At 42.9% G+C, this 16,160-nt stretch overlaps 1 protein-coding gene across 1 annotated transcript in view; it reads left to right on the top strand.

Annotated features, from left to right (window-relative positions):
- The window catches only part of LOC109846972 (galactinol synthase 2-like), a 36,123-nt gene continuing 20,769 nt past the window's right edge, over positions 807–16,160 (top strand). The window contains 7 exon segments of the mRNA XM_020416214.1: positions 807–1,243; positions 1,888–2,022; positions 2,025–2,114; positions 2,117–2,221; positions 2,308–2,442; positions 2,534–2,638; positions 2,640–2,649. Coding sequence (XP_020271803.1) covers positions 917–1,243; positions 1,888–2,022; positions 2,025–2,114; positions 2,117–2,221; positions 2,308–2,442; positions 2,534–2,638; positions 2,640–2,649 — 907 coding nt within the window. The 5' untranslated portion in view covers positions 807–916.

Genomic DNA, 16,160 nt, shown 5'->3' with positions numbered 1-16,160 from the left:
GCATGTTGTCATAATATCCATAAGATATTAAAAAGGGTCATATTTAATATCTATCTTCGTTTAGAAAAACATTAATGCCTCAGTGACCTAAATAGGGGACTTAAGGCATGTGATAGGTGAGGTGTCATCCTCCGGTTGTATGTTATACTATTCATAAACAGTGCATCATACAACTGGATGGTGATACCTCATCTGTCCCATGCATTGGATCACCTATTTGGGTCCTTGTAGCAACACCCTTAGAAAAAAGATATCATACATTTGCCTAAATATGGACGTGGATCAAATTAGGCTGATCAGTTATATGCATACACATCCACAGCGATTATTTCCAAAATAAAATATTTTTCTCCAAATTGTAAATCATGTAGGAAACATTATAACAACATTACAATGGGACCCATGCCTCATTAATTATTAATTAGTTAAAGAGCAAAGCATGCCTGCCTCACGAACCACAAAAATCATACCTCATTTATCTCCAGATCTTGAAAGAAAGAGAGAGAGGAAGGGACGCAGGCACCCCTCTTTACGGGTTCCGGAAAACGAACAACAACATGGGATCCGTTAACCCGACAGGCTCACATTAAACTATATCATGCACCGACAACTGGCGCGCCATCGAAAAAGACTGAGGAGGTGTTACGTGACGGAGCTCAGGAAAACCGCATTCTAGCGCCTTCTTCCCGTTCCCCAAACTACCCCTCTCCAGAGATTTCCCCCTGTAGTCCTGTGCCCGTTCCCCTCTGTCCTTTTCCGTAATTCACTCACAACCCCCAGTCCTCTATTTAAACCTGACCCCCCCACATCCCATTTCCTAACACCAAGCTTCCGCCTCCGAGAAAATCGCCTGTTTTTTGCAAAGAGCTGCCCCTCTGTCATCATCCGCAGTTTTCCCAACCTTCATCGATCAACAATGGCTCCCACCATCATCAACAAGGCCTTGACGACGACTCCTGCCGGGTTCAAGAAGCCGGCATCGATGGGGCCCCGTCGAGCCTACGTTACGTTCCTCGCTGGCGATGGCGATTATGTTAAAGGCGTGGTCGGCCTCGCGAAGGGGCTGAGGAAGACGGGAACGCCGTACCCGTTGGTTGTTGCGGTGCTGCCCGATGTGCCGGTGAGTCACAGGCAGGGGTGTATTGTCCGCGAGATCGAGCCCGTGCACCCGCCGGAGAATCAGACTCAGTTTGCTATGGCTTACTATGTTATTAACTACTCCAAGCTTCGCATCTGGGGAGAGGTAATTAGTTAAGCACTTTCATCTACAGACAGCACTGATATTACGCCCTTTTTAGTATTCTCAAGACCGATTAAATTAGTTTATAAACGTTAATATCTCCAAAATATTTTAAAAGAAAAAGATAAAAATTATGTAGAAAATATTCAAATAAGCATCGTCTAATTTTTTTTTATATAACTAAAACTTTTCTAATTATAAATTAAAAGGAACTAAAACTTATCTAACTATAGTTAAAAAGAATTTGACGTTCTTTAAAATTTTCAAATTGAGGAGAAGAGCAAAGTTGAAGACGTGAAGTATGAGTTTTGAGATAAAGAATAATTATATTTTAAATTTTAAAAAAATAGATTTTACAGAAACTATTTATCTTTTTTTTCTTAAAACTTTAGGTGCTGTGGCCCCACTTAGACTGTATATAGATCCGTCCTTAGACTGTATATAGATCCGTCCTTGGCCGTGAGTTTGTTCACTATCAATTTCCTAAATCATGAGTGGTTTTTTTTATAAATTTTTTTTCTTTATCAAAGACTGAAAGGAATATTCTAGTATTGGATGATCTTTTATTAATGAAGTAGATTGAGAGCGGGTCATGTCGGTTCGCGAAGACTAACTGGTTTTGTGAAATGACAAATTTGCCCTCGCAGTTTGTGGACTACAGCAAGATGATATACCTGGACGCCGACATCCAAGTCTGTGGGAACATCGACGAGCTCTTCGATCTCCCCGGCGGCTACTTCTACGCCGTCATGGACTGCTTCTGCGAGAAGACGTGGATGCCACCTCTCATACCAAATCGCGCTACTGCCAGCAAATGCCCCGGTTAAGGTCCAGTGCGACCCGTTCGGAACAAGATGGGCCCACCGCCGCCGACTATACTACTTTCACGCCGGCATGTTCGTCTTCGAGCCCAGCGTCTCCACCTGCGAGGCTCTGCTCTCCACCCTGAAGGTCACCCCTCCCACGGCCTTCGCTGAACAGGTACGCAACTGTCATTTCTGCGGTCTTTTGGGGGCATTTTCGTCATCCGGCGGATTCTGAATCATCCGTACTTTTTTCTGTTTTAGGATTTCCTGAACATGTTTTTCAGGGACATATACAAACCTATCCCTCTGGTCTACAACCTGGTTCTGGCCATGCTGTGGAGGCACCCGGAGAATGTGCAGCTGGACAAGGTCAAAGTCGTCCATTACTGCGCTGCGGTGAGTGGTTCGATCTCAGCCGTCCAATTTGGCTAGTAACGTTTTTTTTTCCGATTTTGCTGATTTGAGGGGTAATTTTGTAATTCCGCAGGGGTCGAAGCCATGGAGGTATACGGGGAAGGAGGAGAACATGGACAGAGAGGACATCAAGGCGCTGGTTGAGAAGTGGTGGGATATTTACAACGATGCCACTCTGCGACTACAAAGGTGGGTCCCTGCCGGCAGGAATCTCCGGGGCGGAGGTGGCAGCCTTCGGCTGGCTGAAAGGCGGCGCTGTCGGAGGCGGAAAGTATTTCGGGTCAATGTTCTGCGTGACCGCTCCGTCTCGCTTTGAGACTAGTCACTGCCGCATGCGGGCTGGCACGCGGAGGGCACGTGTTGGGCTGGTGTCGGTTTCTTTTTGGGCCGGGCCAGATGGATTAAGACAGATAGTGCACGTATGCGAGTGGCGTGGTATTTTGAGTATAGGGTGTGTATACGTTGAAAAAAAAAAATTGGAAAAAAGGGGTTTGGTTGTGTAGTGATATTTTAGTAATATAATACAAGTTTTGTATATGCGTGCTTTGTGTTGAGGTTATCTTGGTTGATGACTCATTTTGGTAACGCCGCTTTCATTTTGTGTGGAGTTCTTTGGGTGATCTCTTAAAAAAAAACAAAGTGTTTACGGGGTTTAAAAAAAAGTAAAATCAATCTGAGGTAGCGTTTGGCATAACGATTAAGGAGGTTTGACGCCCTTCTCAACCATTCAAATAGATCAATTTAATTAAAGGGCTAAAAAGATTCTTTACAAGAGACGAAGAAAGTGAAAAAATTCTTTACAAGAGATAATGAAAGTTAAGTAAATGAGGGGTTAATAAATCCTCTCTGAAAAAAAGATAAAAAGGGCTAAAATATTCTATCAAAGAGATGAAGAAAGTTATGAGGGGTTGATAACCGAAGAACGCACCTGCGTGAAGAGGCGAGGGCGAGCAGGCGTTTGAGAACGGCAATTTGAGAACGGACATTGCCCAAAGGAGGATGCTCGCCTGAATTTTGGGAGGCGAGGACGAGCTCGCCTGTAGGCGAGGGCTGGACATGCGAAGGTGGGGCGTGGAAGCTCGCGTGTAGGGCGAGGAGGCTCGCCTGCGTCGGGTGAGGTGCGGAGTTCGACTGATTCGTTGCCTTTGGTGGGGACCAGCTGGCTCCAGCTGGAGTTTGCCCTAGGGTTTTCCTATAAAAGGGAAACCCTATTCACGAGTTCCCTTTGGAGCGGAACTTCTCAACGACGGCCCCTCTGCGATTTTGAGCTCTGATTTGGGGGAATTAAAGAGGGGGCTGAAATCAAAAGGGGAGTAACTAAGAGGGAGTTTTGAGGAGAAATTTGAGCAGTGTTTTTTAGATTAAAAATTACTTGCTGTTGTTTTGAGAGATCTCAAGTTTGAGATATTCTCCTTGAAAGTTTGTAATTTCTTGTGATTGAATAAGAAATTATTTGTGCCGCTCCCGTGGATGTAGGCAAATTGCCGAACTACGTAAATATCTGTGTTTGTGATTGACTTGGATCATATTCAGTTGAATTGTGACCGTGTTAGGTTATTTCTCTTCTCCCGTGCCTCACAGATTAGGTCGGTGTGCAAGCACACTTCCACAAAGGTGCATAAAAATTAGTATCAGAGCTCAGATTTGAGATCTAGGGTTTGACATTGTATGAAGGAAGATTTAGTTTGGAAGCATGGTTCTTGGAGTTCTAGGCTTCGGTAGAGATAGCGTTGAGGAGTTCCATGGTGATCTTGCTTTCTTTGTGTAGTTAGGAGATCAATTTAGAATCCGATTTAGGATTCAATTGGGTATCTTCTTAATTCTATCAAAGTTTGGATCTTTCTTTGGAATTCGGAGGTTATGAGTATGGGAGAAGTAATTGGAGAAAGCACCAAGACTATGTCGGGTACAGTTCAAGTTGGTTTTCAGAACACTAAGATTAGTGTAGTGAAATATGACGATAAAATTAACTTTGATTTGTGGATGAGTGACGTACAAGACACGCTCAATGCTCAGAATTTGGAGGAGACCATCATGGTCCATGAGAGGCCACCAAAATATAAAGAGGCAGTATGAGAAAGATAAATAGGAACGCTTGTGCGATGATCAGGTCTTGTTTGGAACAAGAGCTGAAGTATAATGTGATTGGGTAACATTTACAATGAAGATGTGGAAAATTGTCAACAATAAGTACCTTACGAAGAGTGTTAAGAATCGTTTACACTTGCTGCGAAGATTGTTCAGATTTTAGATGTCCAGAGACACCTCACTAGCAGTTCATGTGAACAACTATACGAAGTTGTTGTCGGACTTGGCGAATGTGGATGAGAAGATCACAGATGAGTACAAGGCTATCATTCTTTTGGGGTCCTTACCGGATGAGGATTATGATACTTTCGTACTTACTTTGTTAAACTGAAGATCTTCTATCACGTATAGTGAAGTTACTAACGCTTTGACGAACTATGATTTGAGAAGGAAGGACAAAGAGACTTCCTGTGCTAGTACTTCAGGAGAGGCATTGTCGACGAGAGGTAGAAGCCCATATCCGAGAAGTGGCAATAGAGGCAGATTAAAGTCTAGAGGCCATCACCGGTTAGCAAAGAACCAGTGTGCGTTCTGCAAGGAACATGAACATTGGAAGAGAAACTGACCGAAGCTCAAGGAGAAGGAGAATGTCAAAAAGAAGGGCCAGAAGGCCAATGAGGTGAACGTTGCGAAAGAAGATGATTCAGATGATTCGAGCTTTTCTTTTTTGATTACTCCAGAGGTGAACCATTTGGATGCATCATATTGGATGCTAGATTCTGACGCTACCTATCATGTGACCTCTAGGCGAAATTGGTTAGCATCATTTGAGAGAATCGTCGGGAGTGTTGTAGTCATGGGAAATGATCAATTTTGTGGTATTTGTGGGATAGGTACCGTGCAGATTTGGATGCACGATGGAGTAGTTCGTGAGTTGAAAGAGGTGAGATTCGTTCCTTAGCTGAAGAAGAATCTTATCTCAGTTAGAGCTTTGGAGGCGAAGGGATTTAAGGTGACCTTTGAGGATGTTGTAGCAAAGGTTACTAAGAAATCTTTATTGGTGATGAAGGGAGTCCGTAGTCGGAACTTATATTATCTGAAAGGGAGCACCGAGGTTGGCCAGGTAGCTTCAGCTAATTCAGAGGCGGACATGAGTAGACTATGGCACTATAGGTTGGGGCACACAGGAGAGAAGTCACTGCAGGCTTCGTGCAAGTAGGGGTTATTGAAGGGAGACAAGAGTGAAAAGATAGATTTCTGTGAGTGTAGGCGTCAAAAAATGCTGAAAGATATCCAAGCGTAGCTCAAAAGGAGGTTATCAAAAAATTAAAGAAAAAAGACACGAGTATAGACTGTCTCGCACGCGAGATAGTCTTTACTGTCTCGCCATGCGAGACAGTATTTACTGTCTCACCATGCGAGACAGATTTTTCTGTCGTCGCATGCGAGACAGTTGTACTGTCTCCACGCGAGACATGTTTACTATCTCGTACCGTGAGACAGTGTTCGCTGTCTTCGCACGCAGAGACCAGTTTTCAAAGGTTTAGAATGTTTGTATACTGGTTTTTTTTTTTTTTTTTGCTGACACATGTCCATGTAACTGTCAAAGAACATGGGGAAACGTCGTGGTGAGAATCACGTGATGAACTGTCACAAATAAAGAGTTTTGAAACGTGGCAGACGTTACGGTGGATAACCGCTGGGCAGTTGGGTTTTCCGAGACACAGTGTTTACTGTCTTGGAATCCCGAGACAGTAAACTCTGTCTCAGTCGCCGAGACAGCAAACACTGTCTCGGCAGCCGAGACAACAAATGCTGTCTCAGAAGCACTGTTCATTCAGAGTTTATAAATACCCCCTGAGATCGATTTCTGAAGATGGATGGGCATTTTTGGAGCAGACAGAGCAGAGTACTTGAGCTTCTGACAATTCCTTGAGATTCGAGCTTTGACTTGATCTTAAGAAGAGTGATCGTCTTACTTTGATAAGATCTTCACTTCAAATTCCTACTTCGATAAACGAAGGAAGAATCATTAAACCCCTCACGATTCAATCAAAATCTGTGATTTAGTGGTCTACGGGCTAACGCACCCCCGACACAGGCAAAGATCCCACGCAAGCAGCGATCCAAATAACGATCCTGCGTTTGTTTCTAAAAAGTTATAATTTTCCTTTTGTTGTGTAAAAGAAGTCTTATAAAAAAGCTATCTCTTTTGAATTTATTGTAATCGATCGAAGATATAATGAATTCCATAACAAGACCAACTTTCGACACAAACAAACTGGCGACCACAGTGGGAGCTAGCGGCCTCGCTGCCGATGCCGCAGTATCGCAACCGATCAAGATACTGATTGAGTCCATGGTTGAATATGAATTCGACCAAGCAAAGTTTGAGGAATATCTGTCATCCTCTTCCTCAAAGTCTTCCTCGCCTCACAAATGCAGGAGGATTCCATCTTCTAAGAAGGTTTTCAAGTTTTCGACTCCGTCGAACACTACAGATGAAGACTCTCGCTTGATTGTTGTTGAGGATTCTACTCGCAACCTCTCTGCTCACAATGACTCTTAAAAGAGTCATCGAATCAAAACCCACCAGCACTGACGAAGAGGGCTCGTCAGAGACAACGTCAGCGCCGTGCTCGCCAAATAGCTAAGGCCTTGGAACAAACCGACGGGGTTCGTTATCACGCGGACCTAGAGAACAACCAATCACTCATATCTCTGCTAAACTAATGACGGATGAATGGACTTTTGTCAAGAGGGCTCGCTCAACCCTCGAAGAACGTATACAAAAGCGTCGTGCAAACGCTGCTTATGCCCGTGCTCTCTTACAACAAAGACGAGAAAGAAACAAGAAAACGGTGGTCAAAGAACCACCAAAATTCTACAAAGTTTGGATTCCAAAGTCTGGAGTTATGCAAAATCAGCATTTGGAGCCCGTTAAGACTCCATACCCGCAAGGGAGTGGTTCTAAACGTGTGACTCCCGACATAACCTTGGATCGCTCAAAGACAGTAATAAATTGTCCTGAGAATGCCAACAAGGTTTTACACCCCCAGAAGAAGACACATTCACCAAAAGACATCATCATACCTGGGAGGTCATGCCAACAGACGATACGATTTTTTGGCAATCATACAAATGAATCGTATTATCAAGTTGGGGGTGTGAATAAATTTCAAAAGAGAATTATTCAAGAAATAAGCTCTCATTGTTCCTGTGCACGACTCATTAGAGCAGTATTGTCGGAATATGACTACTCCAAACGAGGAGCCATCCCGCAAAGAGTCTCAATGTTCTAGAGACTTTTTACCAAAATGTCAAAGCCCAAGCCGAGACATTTCTGCAAGAAGCTTGCTGTTCAAGAGGATGAATTCCCTGAAGTCACCATCAATATGACTGATAAAGAAAAATCTAAATGGCATTCAAGTGAATCAAATCCCGACTTTTCACCGGGAGGAAAAGTTAACTCAAGAATTGCTCAACGGATGTCTCGACTCCAGTTAAGAGCCGTCAGACGTAAAGACTACAAGAGAATGCATGAAAGAATGTCATCAGAGGATGAGCTCTCGGACACTTGTTCTGCGATCGCTTCGGATTATACAATATCTAGCACAGGGCAAACCAGAGAAGTACTCACGATCACCTCTGATCAGTTCGCTCAAATACTTCAAGAAGCTCTAGCCAAACAACGTGAAAAAATTAGAGCTGAGATGAAGATGGAGATGGAGTTGGCTATTCAACAAATAAGAGAATTGCTAGCTCAACGGTCTCAACTTCCTGAGTCCAGTCAGCGAGCTGAATCCAGCCGCCGCACTCAAAATATTGCAGATGACAGTGATCCGGAAGTGGATGAAGTCATCTTTGCTGATGCACCTCCTAATAACGATAACACTGGGGGTGGTTCAACGGATCCTCCCAACAACGATATTGGGGATAGTTCAATTGCACCTCTTAATAATACTGGGGGTGACCCAATTATTTCTCCTCAATATCACTCAATGAGAGATGAAGATGAGGACAAGAAAATGCAAGACCTTGAAAACAAAGTCAATGCTTTGATGTCCGCTTAGGAAGTAAAGAAGACGGGTATTCCGTATCCCTATCCAAGAGAATGGGATTTAATACCATACCCGGCAAAGTTCAATCTGATTAACTTCACACCATTTGATGGGAAGAGCTCGCCTACTCAGCACTTGATTTATTTCAAGTCTCATTTGGGCATGATCTCTGGAAATGAGGCTTTAATGGTCCGGTCATTCGTTGGCACCCTTCGTGGGCCCGCCTTCGATTGGTACCGACGTCTCAAGCCAGGGAGCATCAATTGCTGGGATGACATGGAAAGTTTGTTCCTCAGTAATTTCTTCGATGATGACATCGAAGTGTCAATCGGAACCCTTTTAGATGAGAAACAAAAAGACGGAGAGTCAGTCAACAATTTTGTCAAACGCTTTCGTAACAAGGCAATGAATTGCAGAGATCCTGTTACAGAGGAGTTCATCCTGCAAACATGCCACAATAATCTCTCCATCAATGTCCTGGAAACCCTGGGGGTCGTACCATCCAAAACTTGGAAAGATTTGAAAATACACGGTGAACAAGCTGAACACTTTCTTAAAAGAAAGAAAGCTGAAAGAAGCCGACCGACGACATCTACAATCGCTGGGAACACGACTCTCGATCCGAAGTTTCAAAAGGAGTATTCTTTCGAAAATCACCTATTAAAGATCAGGAAGGAGCTAAGAGGATTACGGATCCAAACTACTATGCGTACCACAGAAGGGTTCTTCATCCCACCGAGATTTGCTTCGGACTCAAAAACAAAATTCAAGCCTTAATTGACTCCGGCGTCATAACGGCGAAACAAGCCAAGTAAGGACAACTAACTCCATTGGGTGCACGAGTATAAACTGTTTTCCCTAACTCCGAAGAGTATACGAGTATAAACTGCTTCTTCATGACACTCCGAAGAGTATACGAGTATAAACTGATTCTCAACACTCCAAAGAGTATACGAGTATAAACTGCTCCTCGATACTCCAATAGGTATATGAGTCTAACTGATTCTCAACACTCCAAAGAGTATACGAGTATAAACTGCTCCTCGATACTCCAATAGGTATATGAGTCTAAACAGTTTTCAAAGGTTCAGAACTGTTTGTATAACTACTGACACGTGTCCATTAACTATCAAAGAACATGGGGAACGTCGTTGTATATAGGGAAAATTGTAAAGAAAAGAACAAAAGAAAATTGATTTGTATTCCTTTGATTTTGATTACAATTTGATTACAAAAGAGAAGAGAACGAATTTGATTCTCTCCTTTGTTTAAAACTGGGTTCTTCACGGTAGCGATGGAATGCCTCCCTCGATTGCTCACGTCGAGTTTGCTCTCCGTTGACGATCCGACGTCTTGATTCACTGGAACGATGTCTTCTCCTCATGATTTGACGTTGTGGAGAACTTGCGTGGCAAGTTTAAAACTCTTGATGAGTTGATAACTCTGATCGAGTTTGAACTCCGTTGAAGATGATCTTCCTTGAAGGATGATGCCGATCTCCTCCGAAGTTCGCCCAAGGATTTCTCCTGTTGCTGCCAATTCTCAGCTCCAAAAAAGCCAGCCTTCAATGGTCGATTCAAGCCAAGAAAAAATCGAGCCCTTAACTCAGTCGAGTTTACTCGCTTTTATAGGGGATTAAGGGGGTGTAACTGCCCTCTAAATCCGCCCCTAAGTGGGCGTGATTTCCTCAAATCGTGGGGAAAACGATTCTGAAACCGTTCGACTCATATTTGAATGAGTCAAACGCCTAACCTGGCGTTCAGGACCCTAACCTCGCGTCTTAGGATTGAGACGCGAGGTTGGGTGTTGACTGAACATCCAGAACGCGAGGGTCGCTCACGTTTCGCTTGTTGTAACGCGGGTCCGACTCCAGCGTTTTAATGTTGTAACGCGGGTTTGACCTTGGCGTTTTGATGTTGTAACATGGGTTCGACCCTCGCGTTTTGATGTTGTAACGCAGGTTTGACTCCAGCGTTTTGATGTTGACACATGGGGAGGACCTTCTCGTCTTGTCTTTGAAGAGATTATCACAAAGTAAGTGTTGCAAAGATCATTATCTTGTAATCTTCGTCTTGGCTCCTTGAGAATATGAGAGTCGTCAGATTGTAACTCCCGATGTTGCTTGTGAATGCTGTTGAACTAGAGCTCTCATCGGTTGTCGTGAAGGTCGTCAGATTGTAACCTTCAGCGATTTACGTGAAAGTCTTCAAATTGTAGCCTTCTGGAAGTCGTCAGATTGTAACTTCCATCATCGGTGTTTGATGGAGGATAAGCTATCTATTGTGATTTTTAGACAGCCTACAGAACCCCCTCCAAAGTTTTCGAAAGTTCGCGGTTGACTGGGACGAATTTTCAGAATACTTTGGATCTCACTCTGATCCTGGAGCTGTTGATTTCTTGTCGTAAAGGAGTCGTTCTCTGCACTCGCTTTGAAGGCATCTTGGTTGAAGGGATTTGCCACGTAGGACCTTTGTGAAGGTATGCGTCATAATCCTGCTTCTGGAATGCAGGGGTGGACCCCTGCGTTTTGAATTTGAGACGCGGGGCTAAGACATGGAAGTGGCTTCCGTGTATTTTTGACTAAGTCTTTGAGACTTGTCTTTGGCTCATCTGTTTTAAGTCTCGGCTCACATCTATTAAGCTGATGGGCCTGCAAACGTGTATAGGATTTTTGGCAAATCCTCAGCCATCAACGGATTTGATAAGCCTTTACCGACTACCGTTTGAGTCGGGCTAGCATATGGATTGTCTAAGTCCGTTCCACATGTAACGTTGTGCTAAGAGAATGAACCCTCTTAGACTTGATGCTATGATTTTGAATACATAGACTTTGTCATTTTTTTACGGAAAAAGACTAACCGGCAACGCGTGTTAGGCGTAGACTTATCTCTAATTAGGGGTCGAGATAGATTCCCCCAGGCATGAAGGCATGGATTTTTGGTGTCGTTTCTTCCTGTGTGGCATGAAACACCGAAAGAAAGTTAGAAGTGCCAGAGGTATAGTATTAACTTGGCATGAATTTTCACCTAAAGTGCAATTCAAAAATTTTCTTTATTATCACTAGGATAATTCTAGAAAATCTTTAATCCGCTGGGGATTTTATAATGAAAACTTGCTATTCTTGTTGAAAAAGGATTAACAAGTTCATGGGGGGGGGGTTTGACTGTTAGAGGTGTGATGTTAACCTAACAGTATTTTATGGACCTATCGCTCTATTAAGAAGAGTCGATAAGTGGATTTTTGTCAGAGGTGTAGTGTTAACGTGACAGGATGTGTGTCGCGATTAGAGAAACTTTGTAGACTTATTATCCTATTGGAGAGGATTGATAAGTGAATTTGTTGTCAGAGGTATATTGTTAACGTGACAGGAATGTGTTGCGATTGGAGCAACTTTGGAGACTTATCATCCTATTGATGAGAATTGATAAGTGGATTGTCAGAGGTTTGATGTTAACGTGACAAGAGAATGTTGCGATTGGAGCAACTTTGTGGACTTATCATCCTATTGATGAGGATTGATAAGTGGATTTGTCAGAGGTATGATGTTAACGTGACAAGATAATGTTGCGATTGGAGCAACTTTGTGGACTTATCACCCTATTGATGAGGATTGATAAGTGGATTTGTCAGAGGTATGATGTTAACGTGACAAGATAATGTTGCGATTGGAGCAACTTTGTGGACTTATCATCCTATTGACGAGGATTGATAAGTTGATTGTTGTCAGAGGTATAGTGTTAACTTGACAGGAATGTGTTGCGATTGGAGCAACTTTGGAGACTTATCATCCTATTGATGAGAATTGATAAGTGGATTGTCAGAGGTTTGATGTTAACGTGACAAGAGAATATTGCGATTGGAGCAACTTTGTGGACTTATCATCCTATTGACGAGGATTGATAAGTGAATTTGTCAGAGGTTTAGTGTTAACGTGACAGGAATGTGTTCTTGTGACTTGCACAAGATTTTAGGAATTAGCGTCTTGCTGGGGAAACTTGCTAAATGATTTTATCATCAAAAGCGATAAATTTTGATGCTTGTGATTTGAACAAGGTTTTGAAGACTTAGCGTCTTGCTGGGGAAGATTGCGATTTGAGCAATTTTGAGGACTTATAATCCTATTGTCAAGGATTGATAAGTTGATTGTTGTCAGAGGTATATTGTTAACGTGACAAATTGGGAGTGATGCAAGTTGAATGCATACTTTGTGAGGATGATGATCGTCAGAAGTGTAATGTTAACTCGACGATGTGAAAGATTCGTTACTCTTAATTCATTGGATTCTAAGTAACCAACTCCCAGTCTTGATTAAGACTTAGCAGGGGAAGAAAAAGAGGTAGACAAGGCACATCGCCTAGTGAGGCACTATCCATGAAGTCGAAATAGAAGCACATCACTTGGTAGGTAACTGTTAACGTGATAGTTTTTGTGGACCCGCCATCCTACTTGAAGAGGATTGGCAAGAGAATTTGGAGGGAATGGACTATCAGAGGTAATCATTAACGTGATAGTTTTGATAGACCCGCCATCCTATTTGAAGAGGATTGGTGGGGGAATTTGGAGAAAGCAGACTATCAGAGGTGATCATTAACGTGATAGTTTTAGTGGACCTATCATCCTATTGAAGCAGATTGACAAGTTGATAGACTATCAGAGGTAAATGTTAACGTGATAGTTTTGTGGACCTGCCATCCTATTAAAGCGGATTGACAAGTTGATGGACGTATTGACAAGTTGATGGACGTGATAATTTTGGTAGATTTTGTGGTTGACAGAGGTATTCTATTAAACATAACAACTCAGAAACTTTATTACTCATAATCCAATGAACTACAAATAAACCAACTCCCAGTCTTGAACAAGTGCAGGGGGAAAAAGGAGTAGGCCACTATCTAATGAGTTTGACTATCAGAGGTAATTGTTAACGTGATAGTTATTGGAGACCCGGCATCCTACTGAAGAGGATTAGCTTCAGTGGTCGTAGTATCTTCCCCTTCTGACTGAGGAGATTGGGCTTGTTGCTCAGGAGAAGATTGGGCTTGGTCCGATTGCTCGGGCTGATCTTGCCCACTTTGTTCTTCAGCTTTGATCCTGGCAATAATCTTTTGAGCCTGTTCGCCTTGAGAGATTAGTTGCCTCCAAGAACGGCATTCTGCAACCCTTATTCGGGCTAGGAGGTCGGTCTGCAAGTTGTGTCGACAGGTCTCTACTAAAGTAGACTGTGTCATACCTGACGAACACTGAAGAGCCATGGTTCGGAACCTTTTGACGAAGGCTTTGACAGATTTCCTCTTCTTCTGCTTAGTGGCGAGAAGGGTATGGATGGAGACTTCTGTATCCTCTTCAAAAAATCTTGACAGGAAGAGTCTCTCTAAATCTGCCCACCTTTGGATACATCCGGCAGGTAGTTTCTTGAACCATTCAAAGGCAACTCCCTTAAGGGTGCCAATGAACAAGGGAGCCAGTATGGCATCGTTTGAGATTACATTCCCAGTCTGTGACTTAAAATGATAAATATGTTGGTTCGGTGATCCCGTACCGTCAAAAGTTTGTAGCGTTAGGACTTTAAATTTTGGAGGATAATGGGCTGCATCCTATTCGGCGGGATAGGGTCTGACAACTCCCTCGTCTTGGAGCTCGCTTCTGTTGGCCATGGCATTGAGGCGGGCTTTTAATTCTTCCATTTTGGCAGACTTCGTTCTCAGTCTCTCTTCCTTCATCAGAGGAAGATTCCAGGTTGTGGGCTTCTTGGTCAGAAGCCGTGTCATCAACCACCTTTCCCTTTCCTTTGCTTGTGTGTGGTCGGGATGAAGATGTTTTTCCTCTCCGGGAAGATTCTTGCCTGGGTGGCGAATATGTCTTCTGAGATTTGGCCTTGTTTGCGACGATTTGAGTCAACAGGGTCATGAGTTCATTGATGGCCTCTTGCTGAGATTTGATCATGGTCTCCTGCTCATCAAGTCTCTTCATGAGATCTTCATGGTTTCTCGTCATATAAGAAAAAAAGCTTGATGATTAGGACTCTGCAATGACTGAGTGTTCATCATTGGAATTGGTTCCCCTAGCTAACCTCTGATAGTTGACAGGGGGAATGGCTCCTGTTCGCGTCCGAGTGTGTCGGTAAACTCCTTCAAACTCGTTAGCGATTTCTCTGACGGTCGGCGAACGACTTGTCTCAGAGTCATCGGAACTAGAACCTGAGGCTTTCCCTCTGCCGATCACATTGATAGTGACCTCAGGATATTCGGTCTTTGGAGACTTCTTCCTATGCGAACGTCGTCGTTGGTTAGACAAAGCAACGTCCGTTAATTGGTCGAACACCAATGGTTTGGCCGCATATGAGCAGCATTGATATCCCGAGAGGACCATAGGAATCAGCCGTTCACATTGGAATGAACGAATGACTTGCTGCATCGGTCTTTCTCTCGATATGAACTCTCTCAAATCTGTTGTGAAGATTTGAGGAGAACTACTCACAGATCGTGAGGTTTGAATTGGAACCCCCAGTCCATGATTGGACAGGACTATCTCTTGGTGAATATGGATCTGGTTGAGATACCTTGAATCCATAAACTTCTTATATTCGCCCCTCAATCTAGTCGCGCTACTTTGCCTACCATCACATGCCCTTTGGGTTATACAATGTACCCACCACTTTTCAACGGTGCATGATCAATATCGTTTCTGATATGGTTATTCACAGGATTTTTAGCAAACCCTCAGCCATCAACAGATTTGATAAGCCTTTATTGACTACCATTTAAGTCGGACTAGCATGTGGATTTTCTAAATCTGTTCCACATGTAATGTTGTGCTAAAAGAATGAACTCTCTTAGAGTTAGTGCTATGGTACCAAATACATAAACTTTATCAATTTCACGGGAATGTACATCCCGGCAACACGTGTTAGGCTTAGGCTTATCTCTAATTAGGGATCAAGATAAAATCCCCCATGCATTAAAGGCATGGATTTTTGGTGCTACGATATTGAATATGTAGACTTCGCTATTATTGTGGGAATAGGCCACCCGACAGCATGTGTTAGATGCAGACTTATCTCTAATTAGAGATCAAGATAAAATCCACCATGTGTGTAAGGTATGGATTCTAGTGTTGTTTTTGTCCTTTTTTTTACGGTCAAGGACTAACCGACAACGCGTATTAGGCGTTGACTTATCCCTTCTTAGGATTCGGGATAAAATTCCCCATACATGTAAGGTATGGATTCAGAGATTATTAATTTAATGATAATCACTGGCTATGATATTGAATACGTAGACTTTGTCACTGTTTCTTCCTGTGTTATTCGAAACACTGAAAGAAAATTAGAAGTGCCATAGGTGTAGTATTAACTTGGCGTGAATTTTCACTTAGAGTGAAATTCAGAAAATTTCTTCATTATCACTAGAATAATTATAGATAATCATTAATCCATATGGGATTTTATAATGAAAACTTGCTATTCTTACTGAAAAAGGATTAACAAGTTCATTGGGGTGTTTGACCGTTAGAGGTGTGATGTTAACCTAATAGTATTTTATGGGCCTATCGTGGGCCTATCGCTCTATTGAAGAGAGTCGATAAGTGGATTTTGGTCGTCAGAGGTGTGGT

The sequence above is a fragment of the Asparagus officinalis genome, chromosome 7 (assembly GCF_001876935.1).
Source record: "Asparagus officinalis chromosome 7, Aspof.V1, whole genome shotgun sequence".
NCBI classification, from domain to species: domain Eukaryota; kingdom Viridiplantae; phylum Streptophyta; class Magnoliopsida; order Asparagales; family Asparagaceae; genus Asparagus; species Asparagus officinalis.
Note: the sequence above shows the minus strand (reverse complement) of the source record. Positions and strands in the feature narration are given on the sequence as shown.